Raw genomic sequence first — 19847 nt, forward strand, 5'->3', positions numbered from 1 at the left:
TTTCAAACTTGACTTTTAATTTCCTTCATGGCGGAATTCTATATTGTTTGTGTAGGACTATTTGTTTCCACAGAACACAGAGACAGATTCTGTTGGATGAGACAAAATTATCTTGGGCAGACAAAAGTGATGCTCTCAGGAATAACTGAAGTTTGCAGTCTAGTGTCAATTTCCACTGTGAAACATAGTTCTCTAAGGCAGTTATGGGACCAATAAATCATCCTTGAGCTTCCATACTTCTTGGTAGAAGAATTTTAAAAATATTTTCATTGTTTATTATTAACATTCTCAGGTAATTTTTTTAATTTAATTTCTTTTCAGTGTAACATAATTCATTGTTTATGCACCACACCCAGTGCTCCATGCAATATGTGCCCTCCATAATACCCACCACCTGGCTCCCCCAACCTCCCACCCCCCTCCACTTCAAACCCCTGAGATTGTTCTTCAGAGTCCACAGTCTCTCATGGTTCGTCTCCCCCTCCAATTTCCCTCAATTCCCTTCTCCTCTCCATCTCCCCATGTCCTCCATGTTATTTCCTTTTTTTTTTAAAAAAGATTTTATTTATTTATTTGACAGACAGAGATCACAAGTAGGCAGAGAGGCAGGCACAGAGAGAGGAGGAAGCAGGTTCCCCGCTGAACAGAGAGCCTGAAGTGGGGCTCGATCCCAGGACCCTGGGATCATGACCCGAGCCAAAGTCAGAGGCTTTAACCCACTGAGCCACCCAGGCGCCCCCTCCATGTTATTTCTTATGCTCCACAAATAAGTGAAACCATATGATAACTGACTCTCTCTGCTTGACTTATTTCACTCAGCATAATCTCTTCCAGTCCCATCCACGTTGATACAAATGTTGGGTATTCATCCTATCTGATGGAAGCAGAATACTCCATAGTGTATATGGACCACATCTTCCTTATCCATTCGTCTGTTGAAGGGCATCTTGGTTCTTTCCACAGTTTGGTGACTGTGGCCATTGCTGCTATGAACATTGGGGTACAGATGGTCCTTCTTTTCACTACATCTGTATCTTTGGGATAAATACCCAGTAGTGCAATTGCAGGGTCATAGGGAATCTCTATTTTTAATTTCTCGAGGAATCTCCACACTGTTCTCCAAATTGGCTGCACCAACTTGCATTCCCACCAACAATGTAAGAGGGTTCCCCTTTCTCTACATCCTCTCCAACACACGTTGTTTCCTGTCTTGCTAATTTTGGCCATTCTAACTGATGTAAGTTGGTATCTCATTGTGGTTTTAATTTGAATCTCCCTGATGGCTAGTGATGATGAACATTTTTTCAGGTAATGTTAATAGACAATTTAGCCTTTCAAAGTCAAAGGTAGAAACTTACATGTGCTATATGAACACTTGGCAGATATGTAACAAACACTAGGTTTTTCGGCCAGCCAAATTTTTATATGCCATTTTTAATATGGAACCATGCATATAGTCATCTACTGAGCTAAACTGAATTAAATTTATAATGCTTTCTTTGGCTAGATTTTACATATTCAAAATGAAGAGATCTTATTCTATGTGCCTGCTATTCTAGAGTCTCTTTGTTCTTTACGGCTTACCTCATCATTCCCTGCCCGAGTCTCCGGTGCTGCCCTGTGCCAATGCTCTGTGCTCTGCTGGGCAGTTTGGAACAGGTGCAGCTTGGGCCTTGGGTTGCTGTGGCAGCTTTATCAGTGCCACAAACAAGACTACACACTCTCTCTTTATTTGGACAGATGGCTTTAGCACGGAGAATAGCCAAATTCCAAATGGCCAGTGCTGGGTGTGTGCATGCATAAAGACTCTTTGGCATTAGCAGGAAGACTGGTTTTGGGCATTCCATGCATGGCTGAGTCATCCTGATGTCACAGTTTTCTGTGTGAGTAAGGGGCGGGGTCCATGTTATTCCTTGCTCTGTCAAAAGGCTCAGAGCAAACCTTGTTGGGCATATGTTGCCACTCCTTGCAGCTGGACAAATTCCTCTTCAGGCAGGCTAGGCCATGGGTCCCCAAGGAGGTTCAGTTCTGGAACAAGTGCATGGTAATTGTCAGAACGTTATAATGCTGAGCCTGGTTCAGTGAGTCTCATCCCACACTCTACAAACCTAAACAAGTGCTGAAATTTGTTTTCATGTGGAGTCCCAGAGAACTGTCAGATCCAAAGGGGTTCACGCTTGTCTTCTCCTAACCTTATGATATTGGAGGTGATAGGAAAGATGCAGAAGAGGTTAGAATGGGTAGGCATAGCATTATAAAACTTTTAAGATGTGATCTGGAAGTTCTCGGATACTGACATCACTGGGTAATAGGCCATAAAAACTTGAAATCAGTATTTTACCAACATATTAAGGTACAAAGATTTTTCTTTTGTAATTGAAATCACCTTTTCCTGAGTGACAAAGTGCGATTGCATTTTTCTGCCGAATGTAGAGCCAGACAGAGTCCCTCCAGGGTAGAGGTGCCTGAAAAGCTTCTGGATATGTCTAAATCCCTTGTGGGACCTCACATTGGTGAGACTACATGGACATCTTGTAAGCTAGAAGAATACAGCAGCCTTTATTCTAGACCCAGGAGGTATTAATGGAAGCTAAGGGTACCTCTGCATGTAATTGGTCCTTTGGAACAATTAGTCCTTTAAAGGCAAAGTAGTGGTTTGACTCCTGCCCCATTCTGTGACCACAGAGGGTATTGCCCAGACAGCTGCTGCTCAAGCCATTACTGGTCTCCAAGGGATACCAGCCGAGTGAGTTGGGATGAATTTTTATAAATCCTCTGCCATGTGGGACAAACTGCTGGGCACACATCCTTCCACAGCTCATATCTGTTTTCTTTGGATCTGGAGGACAGTGCTTTCTAAAAGCGTAGTGATGTGAACCCTCTTAAAAAAGTAGCATAGGAAAGGTGAGTGGACATAGAGAATATAGAATTCTGAGTACAAAATTTATAAACTACTGAATTAGAATTAAACTGGACTTGTGGTTTGTTTTCCTTTTTCTCTCAAAGATCAATAGAATTTGTAGTGGCTCAGCAGTAAACCACATTTATTTCTATAGGAAATAAGATAGATGGAATGGATACAAACTAGAAGGTGTTTTTTCGCCTTAATTCTAGAAAAAAAAATAGGTCACAGAAGCCAAGGGACATATTTCAGATGTTCCTTTTTTGGGGGGCTGAGAATGATCACGTGGCTTCCAGGAAGCACTCAGTGTCATACCTTGCTGCTCATGTCTTCCTCCAGATAAAGCAGAGCAAGAGAAGAATATGTGGAGGAAACAGAAGACCGCGAGCAGGAAGGGATTAGGGAGGAATTGCTGACAGCCCAGATGCAGGCTTCTAAACTTACCGGCACACGCATCTCTCTGCTTGCACCTGCTGTCTCCATGTCTATATCATGAGAGACCCAGGCTATAAACAGCCGCTTACCCTGGACAAGCAGAGGGGCCTCTGTGTTAGCAGAGCAGGCCTGGAAGGGCAGTGAATGCTTGCCAGAATGACTTTTCTAAAGCTTCTCTGTCTTTCTTAGTGCACCAGAAGGAGAAAAAGACAAGCATGATCTCCTAGTGGGGAACAGAATATTTGACCAAAGTCTAGGACTTCACATTTTATTCATAAGTCTGTTCTGTCAGATGTATGCGTGGAAACAAAAGGGTGGCTCATGAGAACTGTGGGTTACCGATACACTAGCAGATGTGCTCGTTGTAGTAGAATTCCTGTCTTCAATTTTTATGAAATACGAAACAGCAGTTTGGATTTCTCTTTTGGTCAGTCCAAAGCTCCTATACTAGATCTGCTTTCTGAGTAGTTCCAGAAGAGCCAGTCACCCTTACGTTTCTAAAAGCACTTGCTTCGTACCCTGTCTTTGAGCCTTCAGTTGTCATATTTGGGAACTGGATCAGTCAAAGCTATTATTTTGGATATTGATACTATAATAACATGGGAAGGCCTCTCTTCAAATTTTGATATGGAATTTTAATGTCTTCAATATGTCATTCACAGAAATGTCAAATGCTAGAATGAGTCAACGTTGGTCAATATTAAAGAGGAAAGAGCTCTGAAGAATTTTTATTTACAAAAATGTTTTAAAGCCTATAATTATTCTTTCTCAGTTCTTTGAAGTATTTTCCCCCACATTGCCTATTAGTTGGAATGTGCATAACAGGCTGTTAGGATCAGACTTGTCCCCACTCAGTTTCGAATGGGGCACCGGTATGATAGATGTATGATGCTCCAGTGAAGAGGCAGGTCCCCAGAGGAAGGATTCAGAAGGGGTGAGTGAGACCCAGTCCTGTGAGCCTCCAACACCCCAGCCAGGTGAAGCCTGGAGAAGGGATGAGGAATATGAAGTAGAGAGACAGAGTGGTTTCTCTGGAGAGAGCTGTTGTGCTCCTGAATCTCTACCCCTACCTGGGCTTGGTGTGCATATGTGTCCTCACCGGGAACATTCTGGGTGATGGTCCAGCCCCTGCCCAGATGAATGTAGGGTATGAGAGATCACCTCAGTAATGGCTTTAGTGGGACTTTCTGAAAAACCTTGAACCACAAGTGTGAATAAATGGCCCCCACCCTCTTTTAAAAATGTATCTGTGTGGTTCTTCTGAGAACTAGAGCTGTAGGCTTGGCAAATGGATGCTTTTACTCACATGACATTTTATTATGGGATGTAATTAACCTCCTCACTGAAAGGGAGTTTTCAGATGTGTAGGGTAATGAGATTCTTTCCACTTATAAATGGCGTGTTTAGTTTGGGGTTAGGTGTTGGTATGGTGGAAAGGCAGAATGAATTTCCATCTGCTTCACTCTCCTTTTTTAAAGTATGTGTATCACTAACATCTACCATTAATTTAGTTCTGGGAAAGATTTAATTTCTTTGCAAATATTCTGTTTTATTGCATACCCTCCCCCACAAAGAGTCACTTTGCTCAGAAATAACTAGTAGCAAATGAATAAGGCATATTGATTTTTTAACTGAAAAATTTCTGAGGCCTTTCCCCCAGCCATTATACTTACTTATACAAAAGAGAAATACATTAGTAATAGACTCCCCGAATGACCAGATTGACATATACTAAGTCTGTCCTAGAAATAATTTTTACTTCCTGTAACTAAAAGCTTGTTGGGCAAAGACAGGAAGTTTTCTCACTGGACACTTAAGACAGAAAATGGTCCTTAATACATACGTGAGCACAAGTCTGGATTCACCTGTTACCCTTTCTGAAATGTTCAGGGATGGGCCTGTGGGGGTGACTGGTGCCACCTGGTGGAAGATTCTAGTAAGACATGGGCAGACAACCTCCCTCACTTCTCATGAAATCTCAGAACTGGAAGGCACTGGGGCAGTTTATCCCCTTGCCTCTTGACTAGTCCTGAAATACCCAGTCATATGAGAAGCTCTGAGGCTTTAAAAGATTTCAGAGAATAATATTTGCTAGACATCTGCAGGAGTTCATGCCAAAGCTCAATAAAAATAATGAAAATAACATAACTAGCCAATGCTTCTTATGTGCTTGCCCTGTTCCAGGCACCTTGCTAAGTGCGTTATGTCCATTAATTCCTTATGACTACTCTCTGCAGTAGGCACCTGTGTGATCTCTATTTTACCAACAAAGACGCTGAGACAGAGAAGTACAGAACTTGTTCAAGGTTACTCAGCTAGTCAAGTGTAAATCTTCCTAGCTCGTACACCTTTGAGGTAAGATTTAAACCAGGGCAGTCAGAAGCCAGACTTGTGCCCTTCAACCACCTCCTGCTTTCTGAAACTCATCTCTTGTGAGTAAATACTTCTTTGGAGTTAAATGAAAATCTGCTTTCCAGATGCAGTCCCTAATGACTTGTACAGATGGATAAACCCTCATGATCATTCTCTATCAATAACTGTTTTTCAAGAGAGTACAGAGTATTGGATAGACAGGATGTTTAATGCCTACAATGAATACGCCAATCTAAGAAAGTAATAAATATCTGAGAAATCCAATAGACATTATATATGTTTGGTGGACTAAATAAAAGCATGAGGCCAGAAAATGAAAGGGAAGGGGCAGTTAATATATTCGGACAGTAGTGTGGTGAAGCGTAGGTAGTTATGAATACTTGGAAATCAGATAGATGTAATGAAAATATACAGGCATGAAGTTATTTAAGGTATTCAGGCTCTCAGGAAATTGGAGAAAAATCAGTGGAAAGTGAGTCTGAGAAAATGAAGAGTGGAAATTGTTTATGGTTGACCATTATGCATTAGTAGTTTAAAATTTCTGAAGTCTGATATGTAAAAATGAGCATAATTTAATTAAAAGAGAAAGGAATAGCATGTTAATGTAAAGAAGGACTATTACAAAAGTACAATTTAAATTATTTTTTAAGAGATTCTAGTGCAGGGGCGCCTGGTGGCTCAGTTGGTTAAGCAACTGCTTTCGGCTCGGGTCATGATCCCAGGGTCCTGGGATCGAGCCCCATGTCAGGCTCCTTGCTCAGCAGGGAGCTTGCTTCTCCCTCTTCCTCTACCTGCTACTCTGCTGGCTTGTGCTCTCTCTCTCTATCTGTGTCAAGTAACTAAATAAAATTAAAAAAAAAAAGATTAAAAAAAAAAAAGAAATTCTAGTGCATTTTCTGGAAAAGCGAACTTTTTAGTGAATGAACTAACAGATACATAACTACTTTGAAAGTATGTTACAATGCAATGTCATGTCTTACTCTTGAGAAAATACAGAATTGGAAAATTTTTCTTTCCCCATCATGTAATGTTTAGAAAAATAAGTATGCATTTTAGATTCTGGAATGGATCTGTGAGAATAGCCTACACTAATGGCCATGTTTACTCCTTGAGCCTGACACATAGGATTTCTAAAAAGTTGAGAAAGGTCTCAAACACTGCAATTTTTAATATTCCTGCTGTATTAAAAGTTAACACATGTTAAAAAGGTTTGAAAATACTTTTGCATTAAGTATTTACATTTTAAAAGTTAATACTCTATGTTTTTAAAACACATACATAAATGTAATGATCCTGTGTAGAAGGTCATTTGCAGACATTATCCAAAGTCTTTCATGAATTTGGATCCCAAACACATGTCACTTATGGACTCCATTGTCATCCGTATCATGAAGGAGCACTATTATTCCATCCTAGGAGGTTAAACCCTTGCGCATTCTCAGAAAGGGTCTAGCTCTTTCTCCTTGGTTATGCTTCTATATCCTCTAAATTAAAGGCTAGAGATGATCTCTAGATACCTGAGGGACAACTGTCTTTTCAAAGAAGTCCCAGAAAACAAAGATGTAGCGTAGCATTCTAGTTTCTCATTTGGGGACCAGTTTGCAGGGGTTCATTTGATAATGAAACTTCATAACATTCATTTATATGTCATATTTTGTATATTTCAAAATATGACATTTTTACTGCATTATACATAAAATGCACTAAAAAAAAAGGCAAAAACAAAAACAAAAAACTGTGACTTAAAAAAGTCATCCCTGTGCTCCAAGCCCTTGGAGAGTTTAATTGCACAGTGAGCACTATTGAACAGCTGTCAAATTTTTGTTGACAAAACTGATGCTTGAGGAAGAGAAGACTGTATTCTTAAGGGGTGTGGGAGAAAGTCAAAGCAGGTGCACTGCAGGTCACTGCCATAGCATCTGTAAGCCCAGCGTCATTGTATATGGCATAAGATCCTGTTTCATAAACAGATACTGTTGCCCATTTCTTTTTTTAAAACCATTTGTCTAAGGAATTGTATATGTCTTTTCAGGACTCCATGTTTGAGTTAGAACATCATGGACCAAAATACTCATAGTGGCTTAATTTATTATAGCCCAAACCTAGAAAGAACCCAAATGATCATCAGGAGATAAATGGATAAACAAACCATGGCCTGTTCATACAATGGGAATAGTTCTCAGCTGTAAAAAGGAGGGGACTACTAAGACATGCACAGCCTGGGTGGATTCTCGGTCATCATGTTGAGTATGAACAGCCAGAGACAAAAGACTGCACACTGTCGTGATTTCATTTCTACAAGGTTCTAAGAGCAAAGCTCTGCTATAGTGGTAGGTGCTTTGGGGAACCGGGGTGAGGAGGCCTGAAGAACCTCCCTGGAGTGACAGTGATGGATGTATTCTATTTTTAATGGATTGTGGGTACATGATGTTTACATTTATCAAAATTCATCAAACCATACACTTAAAACTTGTACATGTTGCTCTATGTAAATTACAGCTCAGTTAAAAAAAAATGAGAAAGAGAAACAATGAACCTGGGATGCTTTTTACCCATTAGAACAACCTTCAAACTATAGGGACTTAATATAATACCTTCAACGATTAGTATGGACCAATTTCAGAAATGTTGATATGAAGACCATTTATGGATCTTCTGCAAAAGCTTCTTGTGAGGACATGGTCATTTATGCTGCTTGGTGCTTCTCTGCAGATCTGAGAAGGCATTCATTATATATTTCTTGATAAATTGCTATGTTTCCTTTTGGAGAATGATAGTAAATATATAGCTTATCAAGTTTCCTTTTTCTTTCTCCTGGGCATGTCAGATCCAAGTTCACCATTCCATTAACACTGCTATCTTTTGTACGCTTACCCACACTCCAGATTTTTTCTTCATTTCTGTAGTTAGCATGAACCCACTCTGTACCTTCCCGGGAGCCCCACCTGGAAAAGTACCCTCATTGCTCACCACCTCCTTGGAAATTTCCCCCACTGTAGGGTGTCTGTGAGTGTCTTCATCCTACTGTGTTATACCTGCTATTAGGGTGTCTGTTTGAGTTACGCCACAGGCTACTTTGACCTTGTGACTATAGACCTCATTTCATCCTCTGAAAATAGACAAGGAGTAAGCCGATGCTATCATCCCTAAAATTTTATGAAGCTGACTTTCTACTTCTGTTTTTCTAGATGCTCTTGCTGAATATTGTCCTGTCTTTAAAGTACATGCAGCCCTCCTGTTAGAGAAAACGTACTATTTTTCTGATTCTAATTTACTGTTCATTTTAATTTTTTTCATAATGCAATTTTTTTGACTATGGAATTCTTTGGCTTTTCCTGTGCCCATAGAAAGCTGAAATGAGTTGCCACTGAATTTATGTGCAAGTGTGACTAAAAGAGGCTAGTGGAATCATCTTGAATTCATGATTCTTTTCCAAGTACCCGATAGCTGCTCATGATTGAAGTTACTAAAACATATTTCAAAGGCTGTTATATCTAAGCAGTTAAAGATCAAGTTTATTGTTTTTTCAGCAACTCCAAAAGGCTTTTGTTTTTTAATACAGGTATATGTATTTCTAGGCAAGAATATAGGGGTTTGACATTTGCCTGTCTTTTTGAAGAGTTTCCATTTCTGTGGCTAACTTTTCCCTAGGAATGTGTTTTTAAATCTGGTTTTTATAATGTAGTATACAAAATCTTTATTGTTCCATACTTGTTTCCATGAAATATTGAGGACATGCAGTTTTATTTTTAGTCTGTGACTCGGTGTTGGTGAAATTCTTTTGTATTTTTTCCTACATTGTGAACATTTCCATATTATTTGTCATTAACAATTGTGTTCCTAATGGCCTGTTGTGACTTTGTGACCTTTGTTTCAGAGAAAATGCTTTCCAGATTGAATTCATGATATTTTGAGGGAAAAGTTTTCAATTTTTTAGAGTTGTAAAATCATGAGTGCCTCTTCCCCACACTGCATGTTAGTAAGAGAACCAACACATTCTTCTTGTAACTTAAGTATTTGTCCATGGTTTTATTATCACAAATCTTCTTGGGATTTGGTACCTTACTTTGATTATACCTCCAGTGAGCTGTTTAATGCATTTTTTTGGTCTTCAAACAATTAGGTATTTTTAAATTTAATTGGAAATAAATTATGCTTTCAAAATATAACCAAATTTAAATATAACAAATTAAAAACAAATTATTGGGGCTCCTGGGTAGCTCAGTGGGTTAAAACCTCTGCCTTTAACTTAGGTCATGATCCCAGGGTCCTGGGATGAAGCCCCGCATTGGGGGGTCTCTGCTCAGCAGGGAGCCTGCTTCCCTTCCTCTCTCTCTCTCTACCTGCCTCTTTGCCTACTTGTGAACTCTGTCTGTCAAAAAAAAAAAAAAAAAAAAAAAGCTTTAAAAATAAATAAATAAATAGTTACCTAAATATTAGCAATATTTCTATTCCTGCTAAAATCACAGAGACAAATGGGTTTGACATGTAACTCACTTGTTACTCAAGGACAATTATTACTTGTGTTTTCATGAAGGAGAGTCCTTTAAGATATCAAAGGATAATAAATAAGATTTTAACATAGTATTTTTCCATTAGTGTTCCCCCAGATAAGACTCTCCACTTGGTAGGTAAACCAAATCAGCAGTAGTACTGTTCATTAATCATTACAATAGCCCACCAAAAGAAGATGTGTCTTTCTGGGTGTACAAACACATGTACTCTCCTCCCATTCCCGCCATCATATGCCCTTTCTAACACACAACCACAGATTCCCACCATGCTTTTTTTTTTAATTCATTCATTTTGTCTTTTGTTTTGAAATATTTTCAGATTTACATAGGAGTTGAAAATCCCTTCACCCAGAGACTACATTCATGTTTCACTATCTCAGTGTGTTTTATAGCAAAAGGCTCCAGTCCTGGAACGTGCTTTGCATTTATTAGTTATGTCATCTCCACCAGACCAGAACAAGTCCTACTTAGACCTTCATGACCTTGACTCTACAAGAGTACAGGCCCATGATTTTCTAGAATGTTCCTGAATTGGTGTGTCTGATGTTTCCTTCTGATTGGATTTAGGCTTTCCATTTTTGGCTGTATCGTAGCAGTGATGCTGTGTTATTCTCATTGTATCTTACAAGGTGGTTAGTGACATCAATATGCCATGCCACCGGTGATGTTCACTCTGATCATTTGAGTAAGGTGATATTTGCCAGGTTTCTTCAGTATGAAATTACTGTTTTCCTCTTTATAATTGATAAGTATTTTGTAGGAAGAGACTTTGAGCCTCTGTAAATATTTATTTCTCATCTAAATTTCATTTACTAGTTTTAGCATCCATTTTTGTTTCTTGCCTGAATTATTACTTAAATGATTGTCAAGTGGTGATTTCTAAATGAGCTATTCCTTCTACATTTATAAGTTAGCATTCTCTAAAGCTTTCCCTTCTCCCTATCTAATGTATTCATTCATATATTTCTATCACTGTGGGCTCATGGATTTCTCTTTTATTCAGTGAGGTATCATGTGCCATTATCATTATTGGTTGGATAGTCTGATTGCCTTGGAACTGGCCGGGGGAAGCCTCTAAAGCTAGCTTCTGAAACACTCCCACAATTCCGAGACCACATCTGACATTCCAGACTTATCTTGTACTTTCTGTCCCAACCTGGATTCACCTATTTCTTTGAGATGCCTGGTTCCTGATATTTAGAAGCCAAGATCTAGACCCTTGGTGTGCTCCATGCTTCGGGGGTGTTATTGTGGTCAGATCCTCCCAGGACATAGAGCCAGGAAATAGATGTAGGTGTATACCCATGGATGTATCTTAACACACACATACTTTGACTTCTCTGTCTATCTATCTATCTAGAACCATAAATTCACCCTGATACATTTAATTCCAAACAACATCATAGACTTTATTCTAGCTTTTCCCCTTTTCAAATTTGCAACTCTCTTTTCAGGCAGTGAAGAAGAACATGATTCCAATTAACCTCAAGATATTTATTGGTTTGATCAGTCTACCCCTATGTAATAGTCTCCTGACTCTTCTGTTGGCCGGATGCATTGCATAAAACCCTCATCATAAATTCTTGCTACCATGTCAGCTAAATAAACCTTTGGCCTTGGTGTAAATACTTTCCATTGTCTGTTAGTCCATTCACTTTCTGTTTGTCCCTCTGCATTTGAGTGTGCACATGCACACATACATACACTTGTATAAAACATCGGCAATTTAACAGGTAGGGAAACACTCTTTTACCCCATGGGAAGATGTAATTATAAATGGATATAATATGAATTAAATGACAGTATCTTCAATTAGTGAACAAGTTCAAGATTGTAGTGATAGAAACACCTATTTTCATTGATTTTAGGATGTAAATGCTCTTCAAATAACATCAATTTTAAAATGTAAGTTAATTCTTCCTTATTAAGAATCATCTACATGGTTACTTGCAATACATTTTTTTTTTAAATACTCTAAATTCAGTAAGGGGTTTTGCAACTTTTGAAAGAAAATATGCATAAGGCTACTGGTTCTTCACAAAGACAATTTTCTGTTTTTGTAAAACTATCCTAAAGCACAGGAGACTCACATGATGGGAGAGAGTTAAGAAACATATCAACAAATAACAACAAAGGTTTGCAGTCTGTTTGCATAAGGCAAATAGTATGCAAATAACTAAGCCAAACCTTTACATTAGAGGAGAGCAGTGTCTATATATTTGCAGAAAATGTATTGGAATGCACAGAGTTGCTCGACAACACATGGCCTTGCCGTATTTTTGTCAACATCTGAGGTACGGCTTTGCAGGGAGTTTGCTCGCCGGCTATGACTTTACTATTTCTCTCTGACATAGCTGTTGTTCAGTGGCTAAATTGCACTCTTCTGTGCTCCAGTATTTGCATTTACATCACAGACCACAGTGTGAAGGATGTTTCTTATTAGCGAAGCATCTATGTTGATTCCCCATTGCTCTGTGGTTTGTATCCCGATTATGAGAAAGTTTAAGACTCACCTTGGCATGCTTATGAGCCTTTCTTCTTTTGTGTGTGCTTCTCAGGATTCTTTACGCAATTGATGGCCCAAGAGAGAGAGAGGACATCCTAAATACTGGAGGATCACAATTAACTGGAGAAGGGTGATTAATAGTTAGGCTCTTAAAAGCTACTCTGTCCTGCCAATATGCCTTCATCTCTGCTCCCAGTCATAGGGTTATGTTTACCTTTCAGACTGACTCGCAATTAGAATATGGAGATTTTATGCCTGATGGTTTCGTTCATTAATTCAAAGACTGTAATAGGTCCTTGACTTGTTTGGATTGAACTTTTGAACAGCTAGCAAATGACCTCAAGTATATTTTGCTCAGCCTCAAATTTGAATCCCTCAGGCTGCATGGTTTGTGTGTGGGACCTGTCACCCACTCACCAGTGCATCAGTTGAGCCGACTGTCCTGGGTTTGCAGCTCAGACAGTGGTGCTCCTCCCTGCTGTTATTTCAGGGACAGCCATGTGGAAAAGTGTATGCTTTGCAGTATTCTCCGATTTCAGCATTCGTGAAGCTTTTCTGTCATCTTGCTCGCTCCCTGCATGCCTCCCTTCTTCTTCCGTTCCTTTCTCTTGCCTAATAAGGCTCTTGCTCTTAAACCTATGGTTTTACATTCCACATAATTTTTTCATTAATTTTTTTTCCTCATTCTTTCCAGGCAATGTTGCCTTTATTCTGTACAGTCTTCAGCATCTATATTTCAATTAAAAAGAATCACGTCTATTCTTTTATAGGAGTTCAGTGCTCACATCTCTGTTCTTGTCTGATACTTACTTTGGCTTCTGTTTTCATTGACAAAATTACCTGCAGCACTAGTTAGTTATGGTATAATAATATAATAATAGTTGGAAAGACCTGAACTGAAAATCAGCTCTGAAAACTACTAGTTGTGTTGGCACATACTTAAAACCGAGGGTCAATAGTACCTATTTTATCAACTCATTGTACATCTCAAAATAAATAATGTATTACAGTGCTCACCCCAAACCAGACATATAGTACAGAAGGGAAATGTTAGGAGAAATTCCACTAGGCCGGATCTTTGACTCTTATGGTCATAAGCACCTAATACAGTGCCTGGCATACAGTAAGTACTTAATAAATGCATGTCAGCTGTTGTCGTTTTACTTATATTGTCATAACTCTCATCTTAATGCTTTGAAAATTAAAGATAAGCAGGGTGCATATAAAACACATACTAAAGGATATGGTACAAAGTAGGTGATTTGGCTAGAATGGTATTTTTAGAGACATATCATCAGACAAATGATTGGTTAGCGTTCTTGGGAAAACATCTTCAGAAAGACTAAAGGTCTTTTGTTTTGTCCTTCTCAGGCATCCTGTTTTCCCTGGTGGTGATGCTATATGTCATCTGGATCCAGGCAGTGGCTGACATGGAAGACTACAAAAACATGAAAATGAGAGACTGCTTGGAGTTCGCCCCTTCTGTTGTCTATGGCTGGTCATTTTTCCTGGCCCCGGCAGGGATATTTTTTTCTTTGCTAGCTGGATTACTGTTTCTAGTTATTGGGCGGCATATACAGATACATCACTAATCAAATCATTGCCACCAGCATTTTCTTGAGAGATTTTAGAACAGAGCATTTCTTTTTCATTTTGTTTTGGTGATCCCAGCATAGAATTAGTTGTTGAGCTGGTATTTGAATTTTGCTTTTACATTTTACTTGTGATTTCCTCTAATAGGAAGGTCCTAGAATATTTCCGGACATCCACATGTTTCCATCCTCTGTAGGTGCTATCAAGAACCTAGTTCTCTTAGGAGCAGGTAAGATGGGCCTCCCTTTCACTGCACCTGTTAGAGCTCATGCAGGTTACAAAGGCCTGATAATGGCATAACAAACACCCCCCCCCTTCGCCAGTGAAGCTTTGACTTAAAACTTCCTTCTTGACATTCACTTCTGCTGATATTTAAAAAACAAAACAAAACTTTGGAGAATAATTAAAATGGAAAACAAGTGTTGTCAGAGAACTTCCTCCATTTCCTCTCCACACACATGCATCTCCACATATGCATTACTGCGTCTTGTAAGCCTATTATTTGTAACTTAAAAATAGATAGCAGTGTGCCTGTGGCAAGAACCAGGCAGACCCATCGGTTCAAATGGGCCACAACCAGACTGAGGATGCGTACTTATTCCACTCTCCGGCCAACAGGACTTTGGTCACCTAATCGTACTCCCTTAATTGTGCGTCCTTATATAAACCTTAAACTGTGTTTAAAAGTGACTCATCTGTACACCAAATTACATTTAATGCAGAATGGATTGTTAGGAGCTCAGTGGATTAATTGAAAATACGTAAAAACAAGGCACCTGAGCTTAGTACTTCATTCTGTTTGATATTTTAAAATTTCTCCTTAAAATTATATGCTAATATGTTCAGCATGTGAAAATTTGTTGATGAAATGTGCTTTTAATGTGCACTAACTATAAACTTTCAAAATATTTCCATATGAAATGATAATAGTCTTGCTTTATTAAAGACTATGAAATATTAACTTTTCCCAAAGTTTTATGGTAGTTCTTCTGATAATTTGATTCCCTTTATTATTGTCTCTCAGTTTCTTCATCTTTACAACAGATATTTTAACATTTACAGATGCACTAGTTTCTTCCTTTAACCTCTTGGAAGGAAACTTGGTGCTGGTTGGTGGATAATTCTTTCTTATTTGCTAGTGTAGACATGCAGACATTTTGCATATCAAAAATGTTTGTTTGGCACTAATTTTGATTGAAATCAAATCCATCTGAGAAGCCCACACTGCATTTGCATTTTGGAAACCTCCCCAGAGGAGCAGTTTGGTGTTGATGAGGGAACAGAGAACCTACATGGTATGCGAGCTTTGTTCTGGGCACAGCATTTTACTTTGCAGCTGTCGTGAATACCTAAGGCAGGACTCAGAGGAAAATTAACAGTGACCACCTAGAAGATGCTGGGGGAATGAGGGGCTATTGCTTTCCTTTCAGCCGTTCCCCTGACGGAGAGATTGCCTGTCTTCTGGACACATCTGTACCTTCCATTAACCTGTTTCCGCGGGAGGGATTTCGAATAGCCACGCTCTGAGCTATCTGCAGAATCTTGAGGGCATTTTAGTGTTTAGGGGTAGGGAGGACGAGCATGTGATAAAAACAAAACACAAAAATATAAGACAAAAACCCAAGAGCTTGAGGGGTTTAACTGGTTTCTCAAGCCATCTGAGTTATAAACGTTTTTTGTGGTACTCGCCTTTGTCTTTTTCTGTTTTCATTTTTATATTGCTCCATTTACTTCTTTGCTTTTGGCTTGATTATTAGAAAAATAATTATGGGTTCTGTTATGCATATTTACTGTGATATTAAGTTATGGCATGCCATTAAGTTTTCCAGACGATGCTAGATGTATTTGATTAGTTCATGTCATCTGTAAATACAATTCCTTTTTGTAGATCTTTGGAATGGAGCCTTTTTTCTGGTGTATTATATGTCATTTAAATTTCACATACAAGCTGCTTTCAGTAAAGGTTTGAATATTTATAAATTTCAGATGGTTATCCTCATTTTCTAATACATTTATGCGGCTACCATATATTTATCATAAGGCAATTGGCTGACTATCTGATGTGTATGACACTTTTACACAGATACATACTTTGGAAGTATTTCATAGTTGTAATGCATCAGCCACCTTAATTCAGATGCATTTCCTGATCCACTTACCAGCAATCCGTGGAAGGAGGGAAGGTGAGTTGTGCGTGCTGTGTCAATAAGTAAATATACTTGAAAATAGCAGAAATATGCAGTATATTCTTGTAACAGCCTTATGTCTGATTTAGGATAGTATGTGTGTCTCTGTTTGGTGTATTGACTAATTCTCAGAAGCTTCCAAATACTGTGTTAAAACCTTTTTTAAGAGAGTTGATTTTGCATCATGAAGTTTCAATGTAACAAATAAGATATCTTTTTGGTGACATTCTGGAAAGAATGAAGTAAGAGGGCAATGAGTTATGCCCTTGCATTTTGGGCAAAGCTGTGATCTTCCCATATTGTATTTGTTAGGGTTTAGCCTATGCACTGGGACTAGCTGGAAAAACCATAGAGAGAAGCTAAATGATGATGTTCAATATAGGGGCTGCGGGTAGGACTTAAAAAAAAATACCACTAGTATGCTATTACTGGCTAGTTAGTCACTTTTATGACTAATGTATGAAATGTATTTATTGAATTTGAATATTCAATCCACTTATAAAGGCATATGATGGATGAGATGTTAGCATTTGATTCTTAATTTGTTTATCATCAGCACATGCGTGTGTGTGTGTGTGTGTATGTGCATGTCTACCCAGAATTATAGACTTGGATAAAAGAGATAAAGTGAATGATAGAAATAAATATAATTGAGATAAGCAAAAATTTAAAAATCAGGGTTGGGGGACAGTCATAGAGTTTATGTCCCTGAGTACTACTTTACCTGTTTTCCTCAACTGATGATGGTCAGTTCAGGTAAACACATAATTCGACTTACATTTTCATGAAAGAAACAAAATTAGGCTTGTAAAGAGGCTTAGAATGTCATTAAAGATTAGACAGATAGGGGATGTTAGTAAAAGTAAGCTGTACATACATCTTCAGGGGGTAACATTATGGGGAAAGACCCATAGTGCTGGGGTTATATGGAAAGAAATATATTAAGAGGATGAGTCCCCAGTTTGATTTTGGTGGGATGCCACCAGGAATGAGGGGGCTCATACAGCAGAGATGAAATAGAAACTACATTTTGTTGATTGTCTGAGAACATTAAGTACATAGAGACATTTCCTCCATGATGACCAAGTGTAGGTTCAGAAATTCCAACAAAAACTTAAGAAGACAGTATATTTGATGTTAAAAGCCAAGGACGGTGGGTAAATATTAAACATCATGTATATTATAATGAACATAAAGCATGTACAGGAACATTTAACCTGGTTAGCAGGGTCGGAGGAAAAAAAGAACAAACCACCAACTTGGGGTTAGGGTTTCTGAGCTAGCTAACCAAGGCAAGTGCTAGGACCTCTGTCTTCACGAAGATTAAGATCAGCCTGGACCTGTCTGCAGGTGTGGGAAGTATTGGAGACAAGAAGTCTGAAATGACAGTGGAGTACTAAGAAGAGTCCCACTTTGGCTTCCGAAGGGTCATGTTTCCCACTAGTGCATTGCTGTGATGGGGAACAATTGAAGAGGCAATTGGCTGATAGACCTTTACGAAATGACATGTCTTTGGATGTAGAGAATCATATGGCATGTCTAACCATTCTGTTCTATTTGTAAGGCATCTATAAGCAAATAAATTAGAATGATTTTGAATTCAAGTAACGATTTTTCTGGTTTATACAAATGACAGTGATAGTCAAAATTGGCTTTATGAAATAAGTGTGGTTGGAGTAATTGGCATCCTGTACTGACACTGAGTATTGTGTGGATAGTCTAGGGGAGTGGAGGCTCACTGGGATAAAATAAGTACAGAAGCCACAAAAATTTTAATATTCCCATTCTTTTGGGAGTCCAGGAGTTATGGTGACGTAATTCACTAAAAACATAAATAGTCCCCCCTTTACATGGCAGTTGTTTTTATTTTTCTTAGCATCTCTCTTTCCATTTATTCTAGACAGAGACTGCCACTGTGAAAAAATTTACCAGTGCTTACAGATTGGATTGTCTTTGAAAACTAGCTAAACAAATAGGTATTTGATTAATACAGCTTTAAAAAGAGTGCTATATAAAGAAGAATGCTTGTTGCCTCATATTTTGGTGTGGTTTATATAGACACTATACGCAGTATTGATATATTGTCTTCACTCTCCCCAAATGCAAGACCTTTGTTTTTCTCAAGAATTTTATGGGTATATGTAAATGCCTAGAGAAATGTAAAACAGAAATTTGGATTAACCTCCGTGTATGTTTGTGTGTGTTTGTGTGTTGTGAACATATACCCACATACCTATATGTGCTTATAGTTATGTATGTGTTGGAATTTATGCACGTATATATATATGGTTTTGGATAACAATACATATATATTTGTCAATAGACAGGTCTGAATATATATGCACATATATACATAATCCATGTGTGTTTATGAAAATATTTTGTACATATAAGGTATATATGTTTGTGTATAATAAATGCTTAAATTTATATCGTATGTACATATTGCAAATATCTGTCTATCTTGGGCGTTCCTGAGCGCTTAAGGCTTGCTGAAGGGGAGGGTGTATTTTATCTTTATGCTTTTGCAAGCCTAGCCCAGCAATGAGTGAGGAATATAGGGGAGACTCAGTGAATGCTATCAGAGCCTCTCTTCCTTAGATCCAGGGCTTATGTGATGATGCATGTGGATGGGTTATGTCTGACCTATGCATGCCTAATGGCAATGACCCTGCCTTTGAATGTCTTATAACAACTGATACCTAACCGTTAATTAATATTTATTCAATAGTAATAAATTTTGCCAGATAAAAGAATTCCTTTCTAAAGCAACATGCCTTGTTGATACATTTTCTGAATCCTCCTGCAGAAGGTTAAGCAAACCGGCTGCTTCATAAACTCCTTATTTGGGTCACTTGTAGGAAGGATCCTCTGGTGTGGTGGGAAAGGTTTTAAATCTGTATCTGAAGACTCACAATCCAATCCTGGATTTTACACTTATAATTTGACAAGTTATTCCACCTTACTTTGGCTCAGTATATTCATCTAAAATATTTACTAGTTTACTCAGCAAATAGTAATTGTGTATATACTAAGTGTCACAAATAGTGCTGCATGTTGGGTGATATCACTAAAAAAGATAGACATGGTATTTTCATTCTTCAAGCTAGGACTTGCTATAGACAACAAGCAAATGAGTTAAAAAAAAAAAAACTACAATGATTTAGAAATTGTGGTAAGTCCTCTAAGAAAAAATACATAAGACATAATGACATAAAACCACAATTGTAGTCACAGAGGTTCTCCTTACAAACAGAATTCTGAATTAGGACACCAAGTATTCAGGTGCATAAAAATTAGGAAGGGTGAATGGTGCTCAGGGCAGGGGACTAGTGACA

General features: G+C 38.3%; 1 protein-coding gene across 5 annotated transcripts in view; it reads left to right on the forward strand.

Moving 5' to 3' along the window:
- TMEM182 (transmembrane protein 182) overlaps positions 1-14708 on the forward strand; it is a 57063-nt gene extending 42355 nt beyond the window's left edge. For all 5 annotated transcript variants that reach the window (XM_047746317.1, XM_047746316.1, XM_047746319.1 and 2 more), the window contains one exon: positions 14102-14708. In XM_047746317.1, the coding sequence (XP_047602273.1) occupies positions 14102-14322 (221 nt within the window). In that variant the 3' untranslated portion in view covers positions 14323-14708. The remainder of the gene's footprint in view (positions 1-14101) is intronic.
- The last annotated feature ends 5139 nt before the right edge of the window (positions 14709-19847 follow it).

The sequence above is a fragment of the Lutra lutra genome, chromosome 9 (assembly GCF_902655055.1).
Source record: "Lutra lutra chromosome 9, mLutLut1.2, whole genome shotgun sequence".
Taxonomy (NCBI): domain Eukaryota; kingdom Metazoa; phylum Chordata; class Mammalia; order Carnivora; family Mustelidae; genus Lutra; species Lutra lutra.